The sequence below is a fragment of the Neomonachus schauinslandi genome, chromosome 10 (genome assembly GCF_002201575.2).
Source record: "Neomonachus schauinslandi chromosome 10, ASM220157v2, whole genome shotgun sequence".
Classification (NCBI taxonomy): Eukaryota; Metazoa; Chordata; class Mammalia; order Carnivora; family Phocidae; genus Neomonachus; species Neomonachus schauinslandi.
The window spans coordinates 47,191,246-47,210,201 of NC_058412.1; the positions used below are offsets into that span (position 1 = coordinate 47,191,246).

Below are 18,956 nucleotides of genomic sequence, written 5' to 3' on the forward strand. Positions count from 1 at the left end.
CTACCTTGCTCAATTCTGACCTTTCAAGGTTCTAATAAAAATTAATATCACAGTCATATGTCCAAGAGGTGCAAGCTATACTTCTAAGTATCCCCAGATATACCCCTGAATGATACCAAATAAGGAGGGAGGATAGATTGAAAGAGAAATAAAAGTCTGCCTTAAAGGGACCACTTCAGGTTGTTTTTTGCTTTTTTTAACCACAGATCCTGAGATTATGCTGCAAGTCATACAACTGTGGATTCTTGTTTCCTGATATAAATACTGCTCAGAATCCTACAACCTGGGTATCTCTTCTCTCCAGGCGTCAAACTCCACGGTTCACTAAAATAAGAAATGGCTTGTAGACAGTTTCATCCAAAGACTTTTAAATCAAAGTGCATGCTTAGGACAAAGAACTTACATTTAATTTGTCTTCTCTTACTGCCTGCCCCTTAACTTTATGTTGGTTCAAGATAGAGTGTTATGATTCTTTCCCCTAGTTTTTTTCTGCTGTCATCTTCATTGTCTTTGTTCCTGTAAAGACTTTGAATTCCTTAATTCACCTTTCCCAATCAGTGGCTGCCAACTTTTCCAACTGCTGGATTTTGTCATTCAGCCCCAGATCTCTCTAGTAAGAATCTTACAGCCCTACCCAGAAATCCAAATGGCACTATTTTTCACCCCAAAACTAATCATTACATTCCCTTAAATATTCAGCATGGGGGGCGGGTAGTGTAGGGGAGCCTGTGTGGTTCAGTCGGTTAAACATCTGACTCCTGATTTCAGCTCAGGTCATGATCTCAGGGTCGTGGGATCAAGCCCCGAGTGCGGCTCCGTGCTGAGCCCTGAGTTTGCTTGTACCTCTCCCTTTGCTCCTCCAGGCCCTCTTGTGTGCTCACTCCCTCTCTCTCTAAAATAAATAAGTAAATAAGATCTTTAAAAAAAAATTCAGGCATTCCTGGATGGCTCAGTCAATTAAGCAGTCGATTCTTGTTTCTGCTCAGGTCGTGCATGATCTCCGGGTGGTGAGGTGGAGCCCTACTTCAGGCTCCACACTCAGCACAGAGTCTGCTTGAGATTCTCTCTCCCTCTCCCTGGGCCCCTCCCCGAACTCGTGCTCTTTTTTTCCTCTCTCTCTAAAATAAATAAATAAATCTTAAGAAAAATTCAACACAGGAATATTATGAACCCTGATCTATTTTAATTGGACCTTAGTCCTGTATTACTAATTGCTGGTACTAATATCTCCCTGAGCTTCAAAGGAACTTAAGAAGCATCAGAAATAAGAATGGCTATAGTTTGGGGTGCCTGGGTGGCTCAGTCATTAAGTGTCTGCCTTCAGCTCAGGTCATGATCCCAGAGTCCTGGGATCGAGCCCCACATTGGGCTCCCTACTCAGCAGGAAGCCTGCTTCTCCCTCTCCCACTCCCCCTGCTTGTGTTCCCTCTCTTGCTATGTCTCTCTCAAATAAATAAATAAAATCTTAACCAAAAAAAAAAGAATGGCTATAGTTATTTTATGAAAAAGCTTATTTAGAAATTAGTACATGAGCTAATGATCTATTTAATTTCACCTAAAGTAATGGTCCTCCACAATGAGGCTAATTAGGTCCAGAGAGGAATTGATACTGACCTGTTATCATAAACAATACATTTATGTCCCCTCATTGTGTACCCTGAGGAATACTCTTGCATTAACAGATGGCCCTCTCATGCTTAGCATAAACAATTGAACTACCACTACCACCCACCCATCACCTACCCCTGTTCCTCATCATGAATTAAGAGCACAACATATTAATTCAAAAAAGGAATCTGAGATTTTTAATTTCCCCAGATTACAAAAAAAAAAAATTCTACTATGGATAGGAATTCATGAACAAAAATATATGAGCTGAAGTAGATTTCTGATTACCAACTAGATAGGAAATAAAATGGCTCAAACTCTAGGGGCCAGACCAGCATAAACTCATTAATTAAAGAAGTCCTGTTTAATCCATGTGTTCTTGACCACTTATTGGCCAGTCAATACAGGGTCTGTACAATTAATCATAGATGTTATTGTGACTGGGTGAACATTTCAAGGAAAGGAACTCAATCAGTCAACTAAAAAAATGGAACTACTCTCTACTACTCTCTAGGTAGTCATAGCCCAGCTAGAATATTGGCTATGAAGTGGGTTCCAACATTTCTGTTGTTGTCCCTATACTCCTTGCTTCTCTACTATTTGATACCCAGATGCTTGACTATTGCCAAGTAGTTGTTATCCCAACACAACCTCCCCTTGATCGTGGTGCATTGAAAAAGAACCAAAGTTCTCAGTCAGCTCGAGATCACTGGAATCAGAGGTGGACTTAAAGGGGAGACTGAGACATCGTAACAGGGAGTGGTATAGACCTGGCCGAACTAACTGAAGTGCTGGTGTCAATGAAAGGACACCCACAGCCAACAGATCCAAATACATCATTTATACTCTATGTCTGAATCACAAGGTTTCTTAGAGAAGCCACAAATAATTAAAATTGTCTTTCCTGGTAACTGTCAGCTTGCTCAAAGACAAATGGTCCTCTTTGATAGCTTTCAGTCATTCAGCTTACCCAAGGGGGCAAAAGAGATTCTGTTCTAGAGACCATAGGCAAATTTACCTTTTTTAAAAAATCTGTCCTTATTTCAGTCCATTAAAAATCTATGTATGCTGTTTCTCCCTCATATATGAATAAACCTCATGGCACTCCTACTAAGTATGGTATAGTCACCTTATCATGGTATACGGACCTGTATATATATAGAGAGAGAGATTCCACTGTACATATATAACATATTTTATTCAACCATGCCCTAATGTAAAACTGGGTTATTTTCACTATTAGAAAGCAGTATTGTGGGAGATGTTTTTACAATTTATATTTTCCGTGATTATTTCCTTTGAGGGATCTTCAGAAGTAGATATACTTGATAAATGAGTATTCAAAATGTTGAGAATTTGAAAGAAATTACCAATTTGTTTTCCAGAAAGATTCTACAAAATTTACTTTCCTGCCAACAATATATGAGACCCGATTTAACTACATCTTTGCAAGAGCCAGGCATTATTGCTCATAGTTGGGGAAAAAAAAAACCGGTGCTGACGCTTTTTTAATTTATATTTTATTGATGATTCTTCAGCTTGAAATCTCTTATATAAGTTTTGTATGCCATTGATCTTTCTATTTCTCATCAGTTAACTTCCTTGTTCATGTACTTTGCATATCCTTTTTTTATTATTGATTATAATAGCTTTGCATATATAAGGGCTATTAAGTATATTAATTTAATGCAGTAAGATTTTACCAAAAATATCTATCCTGTACATATGTAATCTCAATCAAAATAACAATGGGAATTTTTATACAACTTGATGACCCAATTATAAAATTAATCTGGAAGAATAAATATATGAGAAGAGTTTAAACATTTTTAGAAAACGAGTATACTTCCCTTACTGAATATATGTTATGTAGCAGCATTTCAAACAGTAACAACTGACTATCCAAAAGAGAAAGAGAAAAATGTCTTCTACTTTACACAATATAAGAACAACAAGAAAGTCATTCCAGGGTGGTCTTAAAATCTAAAACTAAAATTGAAACTATAAACATGATCAAAGAAAAGATACATTTTTAAATAAACTTTTTAGAGTAATTGTAAATTTACAGAAAAGATGTAAACATAATACAGAGGACTCCCCTAAACTGTAAATCCCTCACCTAATTTTCTCTACTATTAACATCTGATATCGCCATGGTACATTAGTCAAAACTAATTACCAAAATGCTGGTATGCAACCATTAACTAATCATCAGACGTCATTCAGATTTTTGCCAGTTTTCCATGACAGCCCTTTTTCTTTCTTATGATGGGAGATCTTACTATGTTGGAAAACCTTTTCTAAGACATGAAACTGAGACACCATAAAAGAAAAGATTGATAGACTTGGCTGCATAACATAGACTTGGCTGCATAACAGTGAAAATGTTTCCATATGAAACACCCTGTGTACATAATGAAAAATCAATGAAAATGTCAATGTGTATTTATTAATTTTTTCATCCATTCCTTACTCAGCCCTGGAGACAGAGCAGTGAACAAAATAGGCAAAATCCTGTGTATCACACTACTTTCTAATGAGAGGGAAGAGACAAGACAACAAACCAAATAAATAATCAAGTTTCTAGTCTATTAAAAGGTGTTAAATGTTATAGGTAACAATAAAGCAAGGAGAGGAATGGGGAGTTCTAGGTGGGAGAGGTGCGACCAGTGGGAATATATCATTTTCTTTTTTTTTTTTTTAAGATTGTATTTATTTATTTATTCGTCAGAGAGAGGGAGAGAGCACAAGCAGGGAGAGCAACAGGAAGAGGGAGAAGAGGGAGAAGCAGACTTCCCGTGAGCAAGGAGCCTGATGAGGACCTCTGTCCCAGGACTCTGAGATCACAACCTGAGCAGAAGGCAGGCGCTTAACCGACTGAGCCATCCAGGCATCCCATCTATATTTTCAATAGAGCAGTCAAGGTAACCTTCAATAAGAAAGTGTCATTTAAAAAATAACAAGGACTCTCTCGGGTCTGGCTACCAAGATGACCAAGAAAAGAAGGAATAATGGTCGTGCCAAAAAGGGCCGCGGCCACGCGCAGCCTATTCGCTGCACCAACTGCGCCCGTTGTGTGCCCAAGGATAAGGCCATTAAGAAGTTCGTTATTTGGAACATAGTAGAGGCCGCCGCCATCAGGGACATTTCCGAAGCGAGTGTCTTCGACGCCTATGTGCTTCCCAAGCTGTATGTGAAACTACATTATTGTGTGAGTTGTGCCATTCACAGCAAGGTAGTCAGGAATCGCTCTCGTGAAGCACGGAAGGACCGAACACCCCCACCCCGATTTAGACCTGCGGGTGCTGCCCCACGACCTCCACCAAAGCCCATGTAAGGAGCTAAGTCCTTAAGGACTGAAGAAAAGCTGTTCTCCAGAAAAAAAATAAATGGCGATTACACATCAAAAAATAAAAAATAAAAAATAAATAAAAAAATAAAAAATGACAAGGAATAAAACTATACATATCTGGGAGATGGTGTTTCAGGCAGAGACGAGCCAGAACAGAGTCCGGGCATATATTCCCTTGCAGCCCGAGGGGAGTAACCCAGGAGAGTCATCCAGATGAGATCTGAGCGCTAACAGTGCCCAGACTGGGAAAGGCCTCCAAGGCCAGCATTTTTGAGTTTTGAGTTTTGTTTCTGTTTTGTTTTAATTTGTTCTCACTGAGTATATAGTAAAGTAAAATGTAATATTCCTAATATAAAAGAACATTCAAATAGCAACAATATATTATCATCAACCCTAAGGACAAAAACAAATTAAAAGTAAGGAGCTTAATGCTCCCTGTTGAAAATAGATTTTCTTCCCCTCTTTTTTTCTTAGAGCATTGACTTTAGAACACTTGTAATTGTAGGGTACTTTTTCATCTCTTTGAAATATATATATAAATCTTTTTGAAAACTAGATAGGCCTTTTGTCAGCTTTATGATCCAAGACTGGCTTTCTCAAGGACCTGGGAACCATCTATTTGAAATGTAATCATCAAGGGAGAGAGCACCACCATCTCCCTATTTCCTTGGGAGGCTAGCACCTACCTTTAGTAGGCACCTTGCTCCAAGTTGCAAAACTACCTCTTGTCATAAAGCTTGTTTTTCCTCTGGATAAAGCCGATTAGCTAGCCCTGATGGTCACTGCAATTACCAGGTGAATCCAGGATAAACTGTGTGTGACAAATGGTGCTCTTCAGTCCAGTTGCTGTTTATCTTGAGAATATGTACAGAATGGCTTGAATCTGCTTGGCTGTATAAGGGTTTCCTGTATAAGAGATTCCTTTCTGTTTGTGCAGTCTCTTAGTGGATTGCCTGTGATGTGCCTTACATTCTAGCTTGATGCTTCTTCAAGAACAAAATTGTTTCCTTTCTCTACTACCTTTATGGAGAGGTTTTCTGTGTTGGGAGATTTGGGTTTTCATTGGATTTCCCCAACACAACCCATATTGCATGCTTGCTATGTATTAGGCACTGCCGTGAGTGTTGACATGTTTAACATCCTCACATAATCAATAAGAAATTTGCATCAATTGAGAAAAGCAAAATAACCCAGTTGGAAATTAGGAAGGGATATTCACATGCCATTAACAGAAGAAAGAAAGAAACATAAGAAAGAAAAATAACAAAAAAATTAAAAGTGACAGTCTTTTTAGGAATAAAAAATAAAAACTAAAAGAAGTTAGATATGTTTTCTCTATCAGATTGACAAAAAGGAAAGAAAGAAAGAAAGAGAAAAAATGATAATTCGATGGTTTGACAAAAGCACGGAAAAAGAGACGCACATACTATAAAAGGGACTCTAAAATAGAAAAACATTTTTAGAATACATTAGCAGGATCTCTCAAGCTGAAATCAGAGATATATATACAATATGTATATGATTTTTAATGTGCTTTCTTCTTATGCCTTTCCAAACACAAGACTTTAGCCTTTTTCCTCCCTAAGTGTCTTTCTGCCCAGGACAACATTCACACTTGTTTAAAAAGCAAGATTAAGGAAATGTAAAGCTTGTCAAACAGAGAATAGTTTGGCAAGTCAGGATAATGTCTTGCTAAGTATTTCTCAAATTCCTTCACCTCCCTCTTTTAGCATAATAACCACCAAAGTTGGAGATCTTTTCTAATCTAGAGGAGGTCTACCTGACCTCTAGTAAAGCCTAGCAGGAATCTGGAAGTGGGAAGATAATGCTCAGGGAAAATGAAAGGAAACTTGCCCTCTTCAGGTAGGAATGTGTGAGGGAGGCAGGGAGGGAGAGAAAGGAAGAGGTATGGGTTAAAATGATCAGATGAGTGGCCTGCTTTGCCATTCCTGGGAGGGGAGCTATTGCCCCACACCTATTTAGAAATCCAGAGAGAATTTCCCAGGCTGCTTTCCAACCCCACCAGGGGTGTTACCACAGCAGACTAGGGGGACAGCATTCTCCAGCAGAAGGCTTGGCCTTCTCAATCCACTCTCAAGTCCAAAGTGGTGTGTCACTAAGTTAATAATCACCAGACTAGTCATGGAGACCACCATAGCAAGATGAAATGGCCCTGCCACAGAGGCTGGGGGACAATTCACCGAGGAAACTGATGGAAGGTGCAGCATTCACTTAGGAGCCTACAGCCAACAGGACCAGAAGTAGGGCTGAGTCCGCCAAAAACACCACTGGGCCCCAACCAAACCAAGAGAGAAAAATCTTGAGTTACACCAGCTATTGACTCAAGTCAACTGTAAATATCAGTAGGGCAAATGGCAGGCTGCAAGGAGAACTGCCTAGAACACTTGCCTCTGACTCTTGCCAGTCTCCAGAGTTCAATTTTGGGATCCCGTAAGTGTATACTCTTAAACCAAAAATTCCACTCTAGAACTCTAGAATATCTATTCTACAGAAATTCTCACTCATGCGTGTGAGACATTTCACTATAGAATTACATGTAGTAGCCAAATATAAGGGGGAAAATGCAATGCTCAAATAGAGGAAAGTAGTATTAAATACATCAGGGAACCACCGAACTATAGTGTACTATTTGAAGGTTACAAATTGCAGTGCCTGGGTGGCTCAGTCAGTTAAGCAGCCAGCTCTTGATTTTGGCTCAGGCCATGATCTCAGGGTCCTGGGATCGAGCCCTGTGTCTGGCTCCATGCTCAGTGGGGAGTCTGCTTCAGGATCCTGTCTCTCCCTCTGCCCCTCCCCTTGTTCCCTTTCTCTCCCTCTCCCTCTCTCTCTCTCAAATAAATAAATAAATCTTAAAAAAAATTACGAATCATATGTAACTCTTTATATACTGGCATGGAATAATGACCAAAAAATACTGTCTGTTTCTTATAAAAATCAAATTGCACAGCAATATGTATAAGATGATCTGACTGTTGTAATAAATTGCATGTTTAGACTATACCTTTTATCCACATGAATAGTTTTGTGCATTGTTTTATGCATTTTTTCCTTCCTTTCTCATGACCTTTATATGTCAGGATAAACTAATACATTACAACAAAAAGCCCTCATGACAAATGGCTTAAGAAAAAAGTTTATTTCTCACTCATATAACAGATTATGTGTGAATGGACCAGGTCAGCGGAACAGCCGTGCTCATCACTTAATGAGGAACCCAAGTTCCTTCCAACGCATCTTCCCCATGCCCTTGGGCATTGTTGCCATCTTCATGGTCAAAGCTGGATCATTTCCTTGTCTGAAAGGGCATGCCTGATGTCTTAAGTTCCAGACTGCGAGTGGAATCTATCACTTCTGCTCTCCTTCTTTTACAAAAAGATGAGTCACATGGCCACAGAAACCCTTAAGACCTAGGTATCATGTAACCATGATGGCCACTATGGGCCCAGCCTCCATTTGTGTGGTATGTGGCCTGAATGGATTTTACCAAGCAATGAACAATCTTTATCATACGTCCCTGACATCCTAGCTTTTGTAAGAAAATTCTGAAATAATTTAAAGATATTATTTACTATTTCTTCCATTGGATTTCTATTTTTTCAATAATCCTACAGTTGTAATAACTATCTAGCTTTACCTCTGTGTTTTATGGGCTTTGTTTCTCACTGCTATTTTTTTTTAATTATTTCCAGCTTTCTCACTCGTGAGTTCTTAATTTCAATGCAGTTCTCAGTAAGTTACAAATATTTTATTGATTTATCTTTTCAAGAACAGCACATTGGTAATTTGCTCTCTGATTTCTTCCATCTCTCAGAATGCCTTTCTATTGCTCTTGCACATGAATAATCTTCAGACAGGGTCACAGTGATTTTTGCTGCAGAATTCGGTGTTGGTTCATTATCTTTTGGAACTAAATATTTCCAAGGGAAAGTTTATACTGGCAGTCACTAGAACGTTCTGCCTGGATACAGAAATTTCAATAAGATTCTCCAAACAAGGATTGTTTTAGCTAATTTTTTCCCAATTGCATAACTGATATGAAGATTCAAGTCTCTCCTGAGCCTGTGAAAACTCTGTTTTTTTGTTTTTTGTTTTTTTTCCTTTGTTGTTTCTTCAGTCCAAGTTCTCTTTCTTTTTCTGGAAGTCACCTTATATTCGATCTCCTGAGTAAGTTCATCATGACTCTTTTAGTTCATTGTTAATAATGTCATCCTCCATGTTCTATAGTTCATGTTTACCTTCCTTCCTTCGCATACAGTTCATCTGTTCAGTATTGTATGCTGGGGAGGGGAAATTTTTATTTTGATAAAATTCAGAGTGTAGAGAAGGTCCACTGTGGTATTTCTATATGATAAAGCATGAGGCTGTGGTTTGTGTTTTTGTTTTTTTTTAATCATTCCTTACCTTAAACTCTTCCCTTTTCATAGATGCAGTGGCGTTTTAAGCTCTTTCAAAAACACAAAATAAAGTTTCTGAAGTTATCTCCAGTTCCGGGTAGTAAGTTTGCTTCATAGGGAGATTTTCTGCTCTGATTCTTTAAATCCCTTTCTGATGAAGGGCTGAGACTTTTTTGTATGTCTGTTGATTTTCCCCTACTTTATTCATCCTAAAGTGTGGGGGACTGTTGGTGGTTGGACAGGAGGAAAGAACAGTCCAGAATTAGGAAAGGAGACTTTTTTTAAAGAATGTCTTGTTCTCTTTGTAAATGCTTTGTGGTCCATATATGGGAAAAAAGGAGATTTTGGCTTTGCCCCGTTTCCACAGATCAGAGTTGGATTGTCTGTGAGGAGGCGGAAGGTGGGGATGGCCAGGGGGAGCCTCAGGTCAGGGTCTCTGCAGCTGTGATAAAGGGTTTCTTTTCAGTTTACCCTGGAGTCTCAAACCGAGCAAGAGTATATTGCCTTCCCTTTCCTAACAGATTTGAATTCTCTTATTAGAAACAAGACATGGGCAGGACCATCTGCTATGCTCATCTTATTGGGGATTAGCAGGAAAACACCAAAAAGTGCCACAAGTTCCCTTTGGCGCCATCCATGGAATGACTTTTCCACTTCACAGAGAAATGTTTTATGTAAAATGTTTTTGTGTTTCATGTAAAAACCATTGTTCCTAGAGCAGGTATCATAAAATTCCTCTAAGAGGACTACATGGCTGTCCTGGGAGAGAATAAATTACGGATGCAAATCCTGGACTGTATCTTTGGTCAGGAAGGTTGTAGATGTTGATGACTTCCTTAGGGCTTAAGAGGAAAGCTAAAGCTTGTTGAAATTAAATGGGATCCAACCAGGCAGGTTTAATAGATCTTTACCTCTTTGAAGAGAGGCCTGTCGGTATTAAGCACTGGAAGGCTATAAACAAATTTCAGCATCAGCCAAAATCTCTGCCCTCTGTGCCCTGAGCAAAGGAATTTAAGGTCAGAACAATGTTTCCAACTTGCTGGAAGAGAAGCCCAGCTCAGCCCACTGAGACTCCGCCAGAAGCTGTGGACAGCCCCTTCACCGCCATTACCCTCACTCCACTGCAGGCCACTTTGGGGCAGAGAACCTTCAGACAGGTAAAGACTCCCACCTTGAAGCTGAGACCTAACAGGAAGGGAGATGGTCTAATATCGTGTAGGCATTGCATTTAGTAAGAGATCCCTGTGTATGTGAAAACTGTCAGACGGGTTCTGACTTTGAAACCCTGAAATTTTACTCTCAGTTCTACAAAAGGTATTAGGTCTCTGGTCTAGCTCTGAGAGGGCAACGTTCCTGCAGTTGGCAGCTCCCTGCAGCTCATTATTTCTGTATCAGACATTCGCTGAGAACGCACACGGATGCCTACCACGATCTGTTGATGCTCGTGTATCCTCAGTTTCTGAAAGAACTGAGATTTGCTCTCCTCCCTAACTTCTCGAGCGTTTGCTCCTGCCTTCCCCCTTCACAGCTCTCAGCAGTGCCGCTCCACCTAGGACTGCATCCACTTATTCCCCAAAGCAGCTTTACTCGCTCCTACACAGTGATTCATAGTTTGGTCAGAGCCCCTTCTGGAGCATGCTGTCGCTTACAGTGTTTTTTACCGCGATTCCTCTGACATGGTGGAGGGCATTCTTCCCTCCTTTGCTCTTCCCTGCTTTGAAACGCATACAGATTTTTCCACGTTTTTACATTCCTTTGTTTACGTCAATGGAATTTGGGAAGGGAACAGGAATTAAAATCACGGGGTCAGTTTATCTCCTTTGAAGCAAGCTTCAGACCATTTATTTTAGACTCTTGTCCTGCGAGTTCTGACAGCCCATTTACAGGGTGTTAAGTGCAGGTGTTTGGCAGTCGGTGCTGTGGTAAGGCCACGGGGCCTGATTTACAGAAGAGACTATGAAGTTGAGACGAAGAGAAAATAAAAGCTGGTATTTCACAGGGCTGGGAATTAGAAAGCCCTAGTTCTTGTCTTTGGCATTGAGTCAGGCCATAACTCAAGAGCAATGTCTTCATCTCTACATCCCAGCTTCACCACCTAGAAAGTAAACAGAAGAATGCACAATCCCGTCCCTAAGGCCACTTGCAGGGAAATAGCTGTGGACAGGGAGAGGAGGGGGCAGTTTAGGAATTCACAGGGAGCCCCAGGCTGCAGAGGCAACAGGAGCAGTAGAATAACTGACAAAATCACAAGTGCACGGGAGGTTGTTTGCCACCTGGCATAAAGATGGATTGAAAAAGAAGTGAAAATTTAAAAATGTTTGCCCATTTTTGAAGTTACAACATGATGAATGTCTCAGTCTAATGAGCACAATATATTTTTATTTGTTTGTGTATTGTTTTTCTATCTTCCTCTCTTTCTTCTCAGGAAGACCTTTAGACACATCCAACAGAAAGGCATCGGTATAATTGATCACAGACTTCAAAACGCAAATGAACATTGAAGGGAAAGAATAATTCTGGAATTAGGAATCCTATTCTTTTTCTGGTTTGGTAGCAAAACACCAAACACACATTTGTACAGGGTCAGTCCCTATTGCACTAAAATCTGGGTGAGTTATAAGAGGCTACAACTGGAAATTGAACCCACATTTCTTCCCTGACAACATAGCATATTAGATTCTAATCACTCAGCGTTACATTGTTATTTACTATTTTCCTGCCATCCACACTCATGTATATTTATGTGAAGTCCAAAAATATCCAGCAGCACTTACTTCAGATGATTATCTATGTCCTAATCAGAAATACTAATCAGGAAACACATAACATACTCAGACCCTATTGTGTAAGACAAACAGCATGCGGAATACAGAAAAGTCCTGCTTAGATTAAATGCTCTTCAAAGTATCTTTTGCTTTTTACAGCAATAAGAAAAGAAAGACCATTTGCTCCTTACTTCTGAAGTTTGAAAGCAACGCAATGTGAAAAATGGATTCTCTACAGGATCTTCTAAACAGAAAAAAGCAGAGATCAGTCCGGTACTAATTTAGACCCATGTTTTTTCCCATGTTTTCAGTCTTAAGGAGTAAAAGTTAAATACAGAGATCTTCAGATCCTTTTTCCTGTACATGAGTCCCAGCTTCAAAATAATATCATAGAATTCAGAAGAATTATTCAGCCATCCTAAGGCATTTACTACTGCTGACAATAGCCTGACAACCTATAGATTTTCCTAATAAATCCAACCTCAAAAGGAGAAACATGAAAAGAAGAATTATGAAGTTTTATATATTACAAAAGTGTAACCGACTGGATTTTTCAACCTTCAAAGCAATTCTGTATGTTTCCCTTTCTTAAATTGAGTGATTTTTTTTCTCTGACAGACCAATGCTTAGAAAATCCTCATATAGAGATGCCTGGGTGGCTCTGTCGGTTGAACGACTGACTCTTAGTTTCAGCTCAGGTCATGATCTCATGGGTTGTGGGATCAAGCCCCACATCGGGCTCCCAGCTCGGCAGGAATTCTGCTTGAGATTCTCTCCCTCTGCCCCTCCCGCTGCTCATGCTTCCTCTCTCTCTCTCTAAATAAATAAATCTTTAAAAATTAAAAAAAAGAGGGCGCCTGGGTGGCTCAGTTGGTTAAGCGACTGCCTTCGGCTCAGGTCATGATCCTGGAGTCCCAGGATCGAGTTCCGCATCGGGCTCCCTGCTCAGCGGGGAGTCTGCTTCTCTCTCTGACCCTCCCCCGTCTCATGCTCTCTCTATCTCATTCTCTCTCTCAAATAAATAAATAAAATCTTTAAAAAAAAAAAAAGAACATCCGTTTATATGATGCATAATCGCCTCTTTAAAGTTTTCTCCAGATGTTGACAAATGGTCATCTTTGGTTTTCTTCTTTAATAGCAACAAAAGTGGAAACGTCCATATCAGGGCATTGGCACAGGCCACACACTCAAGTTCCACAAGGCTCTCCCACTCCTTCCAGCCACTCCTCTACTGCTCTCTTGACACTAGAACTTAGAATTATTTTCTTTTATCTGGGTTTCAGTTAAAAGAATGGTTGTTTAAGCATGTATGTTACGTGAATTCAAATGATTACTGTTTGCACACCAAAATCTATCGCAAATCCTCCAATGCTCTTATTCTTCAGAGTATATGCTCATTAGGTATCAATCCAGCTGAAGACAAATGGCTTTAGAAGGTGGTACAGTGTTCTTTCGGGATGCTATTTAAATAACATTGATTTATATTTAACAGGAGTTAGGCTATGGATGATCACATTTAAGAGGAAATTGTTACATGGTCAATCTAGCTGTTTGGGGCTGACTCTGATTCCTCACCTTTTAGCCAATCCAGTGGGTTTCCATGCAATTGCTCACTGATAGAATTGAAAAATCTGACCTTGACTGTTTCACAATAAATATTGGTCATGGCAAGGAAACAGAACCATAAAATCTGTAGTAATTTACAGATAACATGCTAAATTGAAAATGGGGTAAATTCAGTTCCATTCATACCAACAAGTCATTGTGTGACCTTGAAAAAAAAAATGAGGAGAGTAGCTAAATCTCTCTATGGCTCAATATATCATTTTTAAAAATAGTTTTTATAATTTTATTTCTCCCATTGGTCAGGAGCTGTGTGAAATCATTAAGGTAAATTCAACCATTTTAAGATAATTCAGAAAACAACCCATCTATCACATATTTGTGAGAAAACAAGAATGCACCTCATTCCTCAAATACTTCCACAAGTTATAAACTATTAATATCTTACATTAGTACCCCCCATGGCTATAAATTATTTTGAATAAGGAATCACACTTTTTTATGAATCAAATAATTGTGCTAGATAAATATATTAAGACATTATTTAAAATGGCATGCCCAGTTCCCCTTCAACATGACATTTAATCAAGGCAGGAATGCTGAATGAATGAGACATAAGACATGTTTGCTTGGGCAGGAATAGAATGTGTACAAGAATTTAGAATGTGAAGTCCCAGATAACATGAAGAACTAAACAACTTGGCTCTACAGTTTTATGAAAAGAGAACAAGAAGCAGAGTAAGTCAATGGAAAGGAGATTGACAAGAAATGTGTCCTATTACATAACTATGCATTGAACTGATTATGTAAGTCATAGAGTTTTGTTTGTTTGGTCAGTTGGTGGTTTGGTTGGTTGGTGTTAGTTGGTTCTGTGTAGCCCAGACGTCTCTACTAAGTACTTGGAGTGTCTGATCTAAGCGCTCAAGAATTTGAGTAGTTACAACTTAAACAACAAAAACCAAAACTCCAGTGTGATCTAAAAAGAGAGAAGAGCTAAATTCTCAAAGAGTACAATTGTTCCATTGTCCCAAGGTCTTTGCCCTGGTGTACCCAGGACTAGATCATGATCTGGACAATGTGAGATCATTAGAGCTAAACCAGGGAAAATGCTGTGATGATACTTAAAATGAACAACACATATCAATAAGCATTCCCAATTATAAAAATGAAAGACCCCTTGAACAAATAGCCATGCAAATGTCATCTGCAGGAAGACAATCGGTGTCATAAATGCACAGACAGGCAAAGTATAGGTAAGAAGTTGGTGAAATGCAGTCCTGCGGTGACTGCTACAAATAATTTATAAGTAAATGCAAGTATTTGAATTGCATTTTCAGATACTTTAATGTCTGAGCCTTCAAAGCAACAAACAAAATCAACCCCATTCTATCGGTTCATTACAGAGACTCTTTATAGTGGTTGAAGACTGCCAGAAAATACAGTCTTCCAGGTGCTGATAAAAGTACATTTTTTATGCAGGTATTGTCTGCAGAGGAGTAGCCAAAGAAAAGCCTAAAGAAATGCTTCTGCAAAGGTTGTTACTAAATTCAGTGAGTTCCTTAGAAAATTTATTAAAGAATACTTGGGGCTTAAACAGTTCCTCCTTAGAGGGAGTCTACCTACTAATGTCTTTAAAAATTTATTTGTTGAGAAGATTGACTTAATGAAGAGACTTCCAATTGATATTACATCCAGCTGCTTTGTGAAATTGCTAAGAAACAAGAATTGAATCATCTATGTGAATACAGAAAAGTTGAGTATTAATGAACCATAGCCATTTCTCACTTTTATGAATGCTTTAAGCTGCAACGAGCAGGAAACCCATCCTGCAGTAGTTTCAATAAATAACGGTTTCCTTTTCCCAGGTAACAAGAAGGCTGAAAGCAGATGATTACAACATGTTAATGGCTGCAAAATGCCATCAAGAACCCAAGTTCTCTCTCTCTTTTTGCCCTTCCATCCTTAATATGTTGGGTTTTATTCTGCACTTGTCACTCTATGATTGCAAGGTGTCTGCTTTAGCTTTGGACATCGCACCTGTCTTTGAAGCTGAAAGAAGTAGGCAGGGATAGCAACAGCCTCATCCATCCTCTTCTGTCGCTATCTTGGACTGCTAGGACTGCTATAACAAAATACAATAGACTCTGTGACTCAAACACAGATATTTATTTTCTCACAGTTCTGGAGGCTGGGAAGTCCAACATCAAAGTATCAGCAGATTCTGCATCTGGCGAGAGCTCTCCTCCTGGCTTATATATGGCCACATTCTCTCTATGTGCTCATATGGCCTTTTCTTGGTGTATGCTCATGAAGGGGGCCGAGGCGGGTGGGGGCAGGGGGTGTCTGTCTCCTCCTCTTCTTATGAGGGCATTAATCCTACCGTGAGGATCCCAGTCTCATGAACTAATCTAAACCTCATTGTCCCTCAAAGACCCTACCTCCAAATACCATCACCCTGGGGGCCGGGGCTTAACATATGAATTTGGGGGAAACACAAATGTTCAGCACATAACAGCCAGGAAAGGCAAAAGCTTACTCAGGAACACTCCCCAGAATTTTACTTAGTCTCATTGGTAAGAATTGGTTCACATGGCCCCTTAGTATAAGGGAGGGAAGGCGAATGTTTCATGGAGCACATTTTTACCATAAACAATGTTAGTGTTACCCTAGCAAGGAAGGGAGAGAAAGGAAATGGATATTGGGTAGGTAACTGCCAGTGTCTGCTATACGTCCCTAAAGCAGCATAGTTTGCCAAAGTACTAGGACTTCCTTTAGCTCTAATAAAAGTGATCCTATTCTTAAAACTTTGCAAGATTTATAGAATATAGTAGAGAAAATAAACTGGGAGAAACTTAGAAATCACTCAACAACACAAAGAGTTTTTTCCTCCCAATAAAAATGTTTACCATTATCTTGAACTTCTGTGATGTTTCTAAATCTATACTATAAACATTGTAGTTATATATGTCTTGGGAATTATTAAGCAGTTTTAATGACTTCAACTTTGTATTAGTTTATTGAATTTATAAAGGTTGTACCATGAGACAGAGGGTGGCATATAGTAAAATGCTGTGTCTAGAGGAAGCAATAAAATATTTTTTTTTATTTATAATGAGGGTAACAGTGGTGAAATGAAATCCCTGCTAGCATCCATCTTTATTACTGGTGTTTAAATCCTCTATTGCAGAGACTTCTCTTTGTAAAGAGAATTCTAAAAAAAAAAAAAATTATAATTCTAGGATTGAGGAACAAAAGTAACGTTAGGCTTCAGGGCAGTTCTATTGGGCTTTTATTGCATGTGGTTGCTATATTTCAGGGGTTGGAACTAGGTAGCTCTGTATCTCAATCTATGTAATAAGTCTGCTTTATAACAGTGTTCTACTTCATTTTTATTTTGAAGTAATGCCTTGAGAGAAATAAAATAAGTTTCAAAAATGAAGTAAAACAAAACAAATAAACAAACAAAACAGATCCCATCATGGCTCCTAAAGTAAACCAGAATACATCACTGGGGCACTGAGTGTCTCATCAAAACACATTTGAATTCACCATTCTTGCCATGTCTTATCAACAGGAGAGCTTATTTGATAAGAGACTGGTTCTCATGAGCACATTTGGCTTCTGGCAACAACAAATTTCTTCACGACCTCCATTCTCCCAACCATCCATTCATCCATTCAAAAAAACACCTATTGTGTATCAACTTTGTAGTGAGCACTGTGCTGAAAACTGGCGATACAGAAAGAAATCAGACATTACCAGCCTTCAAGACCTATTGGGGCCACGGTCGGGGAGGTGAGCAATAGCCCTGGTTATACTCCCATTCCACAGCCTTTCAAATATACAGCCTCGTTCTCCTATTTCCAACTGTATGTGGATGCAAGAAAGCTTCAGGAAGAAACACCCCCCATTCTCCCTGAGAAAGTTCTAATTTCAAAATCAAGTTCATAATATTTTCCCAAATGACGTTCCATACCATTCAGTAGCATTTGATAACACCTTTCCCATTTAATTGTCACAACAGCTCCAGGAGGTAGGAATGGATATCCCCTTTAACTCTAGTCTCTGAAAGAATATTAGGTCACACAGTCTACTCTGACATCGACAACCCCAAAGAAATTAAGGCCAAATTCCCCCCAAAGCTGGAACTCCTCTTGTCTCCCTCAGAATCAACATTCTATTCAACTGGTATTTTTCTGTATTTCTCAGAGATTAAGGAATGTCATTTTTCCAATTCTCAATCTGTGTACATGAAATAGATGGACAAGGGAGTAGAAAAATGGACAAGTTTAGAAAGCTGGAGAGAAAGAAAATATTAAGGAAAAATTAGTTACAGATATATTTTTCTAAACTGTACTGAAGATAAAAGTGATAAACTCTCAATTTTCTGCAGTTCTCTTATCCAGGGATCTCAATTCAACAGAATACAGTTAAGGAAATAGGAAGCAAAAGCATCTGTGACCAGCTGAAATAATTAGAGGTTTCCCCACTATTCAAAAGTAGAGAGTTCCCACGAAAACTTTGGTAAGCAGAAATGGTATAAAGCGAAGAATCAGTTGCCATTAATTTACATGGAAAAATTTTTGAGCATTCCCAGACCCAACAGAGAACCTCTCTTAGGCTTTCCTGATACCTTAGGATACATCTTGCTAATGATGCACAGAATAAATTGAGATAAGTCACTTGATACTGAGAGTAGGTCCCAGGGAAGGAGTTGGTGGGGCCACTGACTCTGCCACTCCGGGTGAGGTGCCTCTGTAGAGACTCACTGCAAAACAAATGAGGTTATTTTCACTTTTTGCCTTTTTTCGTAAGAGAAAAATCTTTGGATTTCTTTGATTAACAAAAACAGGTACTAATGTAGGTCTTTCCTGACCATGAAGTGCTGTAACACAAACTTTCAGAAAGCAGGAGACACCTGTACATGGTCCATACTCCTCAGATCCTAAAAATACCTCTTTTAGACATGGTTCTATCAGGCTTGGTTTTCTGGTTTTATAGTCATCAGGACATTAAGCTTTGAAAATTGTAACTGGTTGGTAGCTTGAGAGAGAGTCACAGAGAGAGGAATAAGAAGTGACAGCTGAAAACCTGTTGATGAGCACAAAGACAGAAAACTGATCAAAAATAGACACAAGAGCTCAAAAAACACTACAGATGGGGCTCCAGGACAAATATCCTTCATACTTCAAAAGTTCCTGAGGGGCTATGATTCATATGACAATACTGGGTTAACAAGAACGCTTGAAAAAT

At 39.1% G+C, this 18,956-nt stretch overlaps 1 protein-coding gene across 1 annotated transcript; it reads left to right on the top strand.

The window, feature by feature from the left end:
- Positions 1 to 4,576: 4,576 nt before the first annotated feature.
- On the top strand, positions 4,577 to 5,052 carry LOC110588796 (40S ribosomal protein S26-like). The gene has a single exon (XM_021699183.2). The coding sequence runs from the start codon at positions 4,598 to 4,600 to the stop codon at positions 4,943 to 4,945; it is 348 nt and encodes a 115-aa protein (XP_021554858.1). The 5' UTR covers positions 4,577 to 4,597; the 3' UTR covers positions 4,946 to 5,052.
- Positions 5,053 to 18,956: the final 13,904 nt, after the last annotated feature.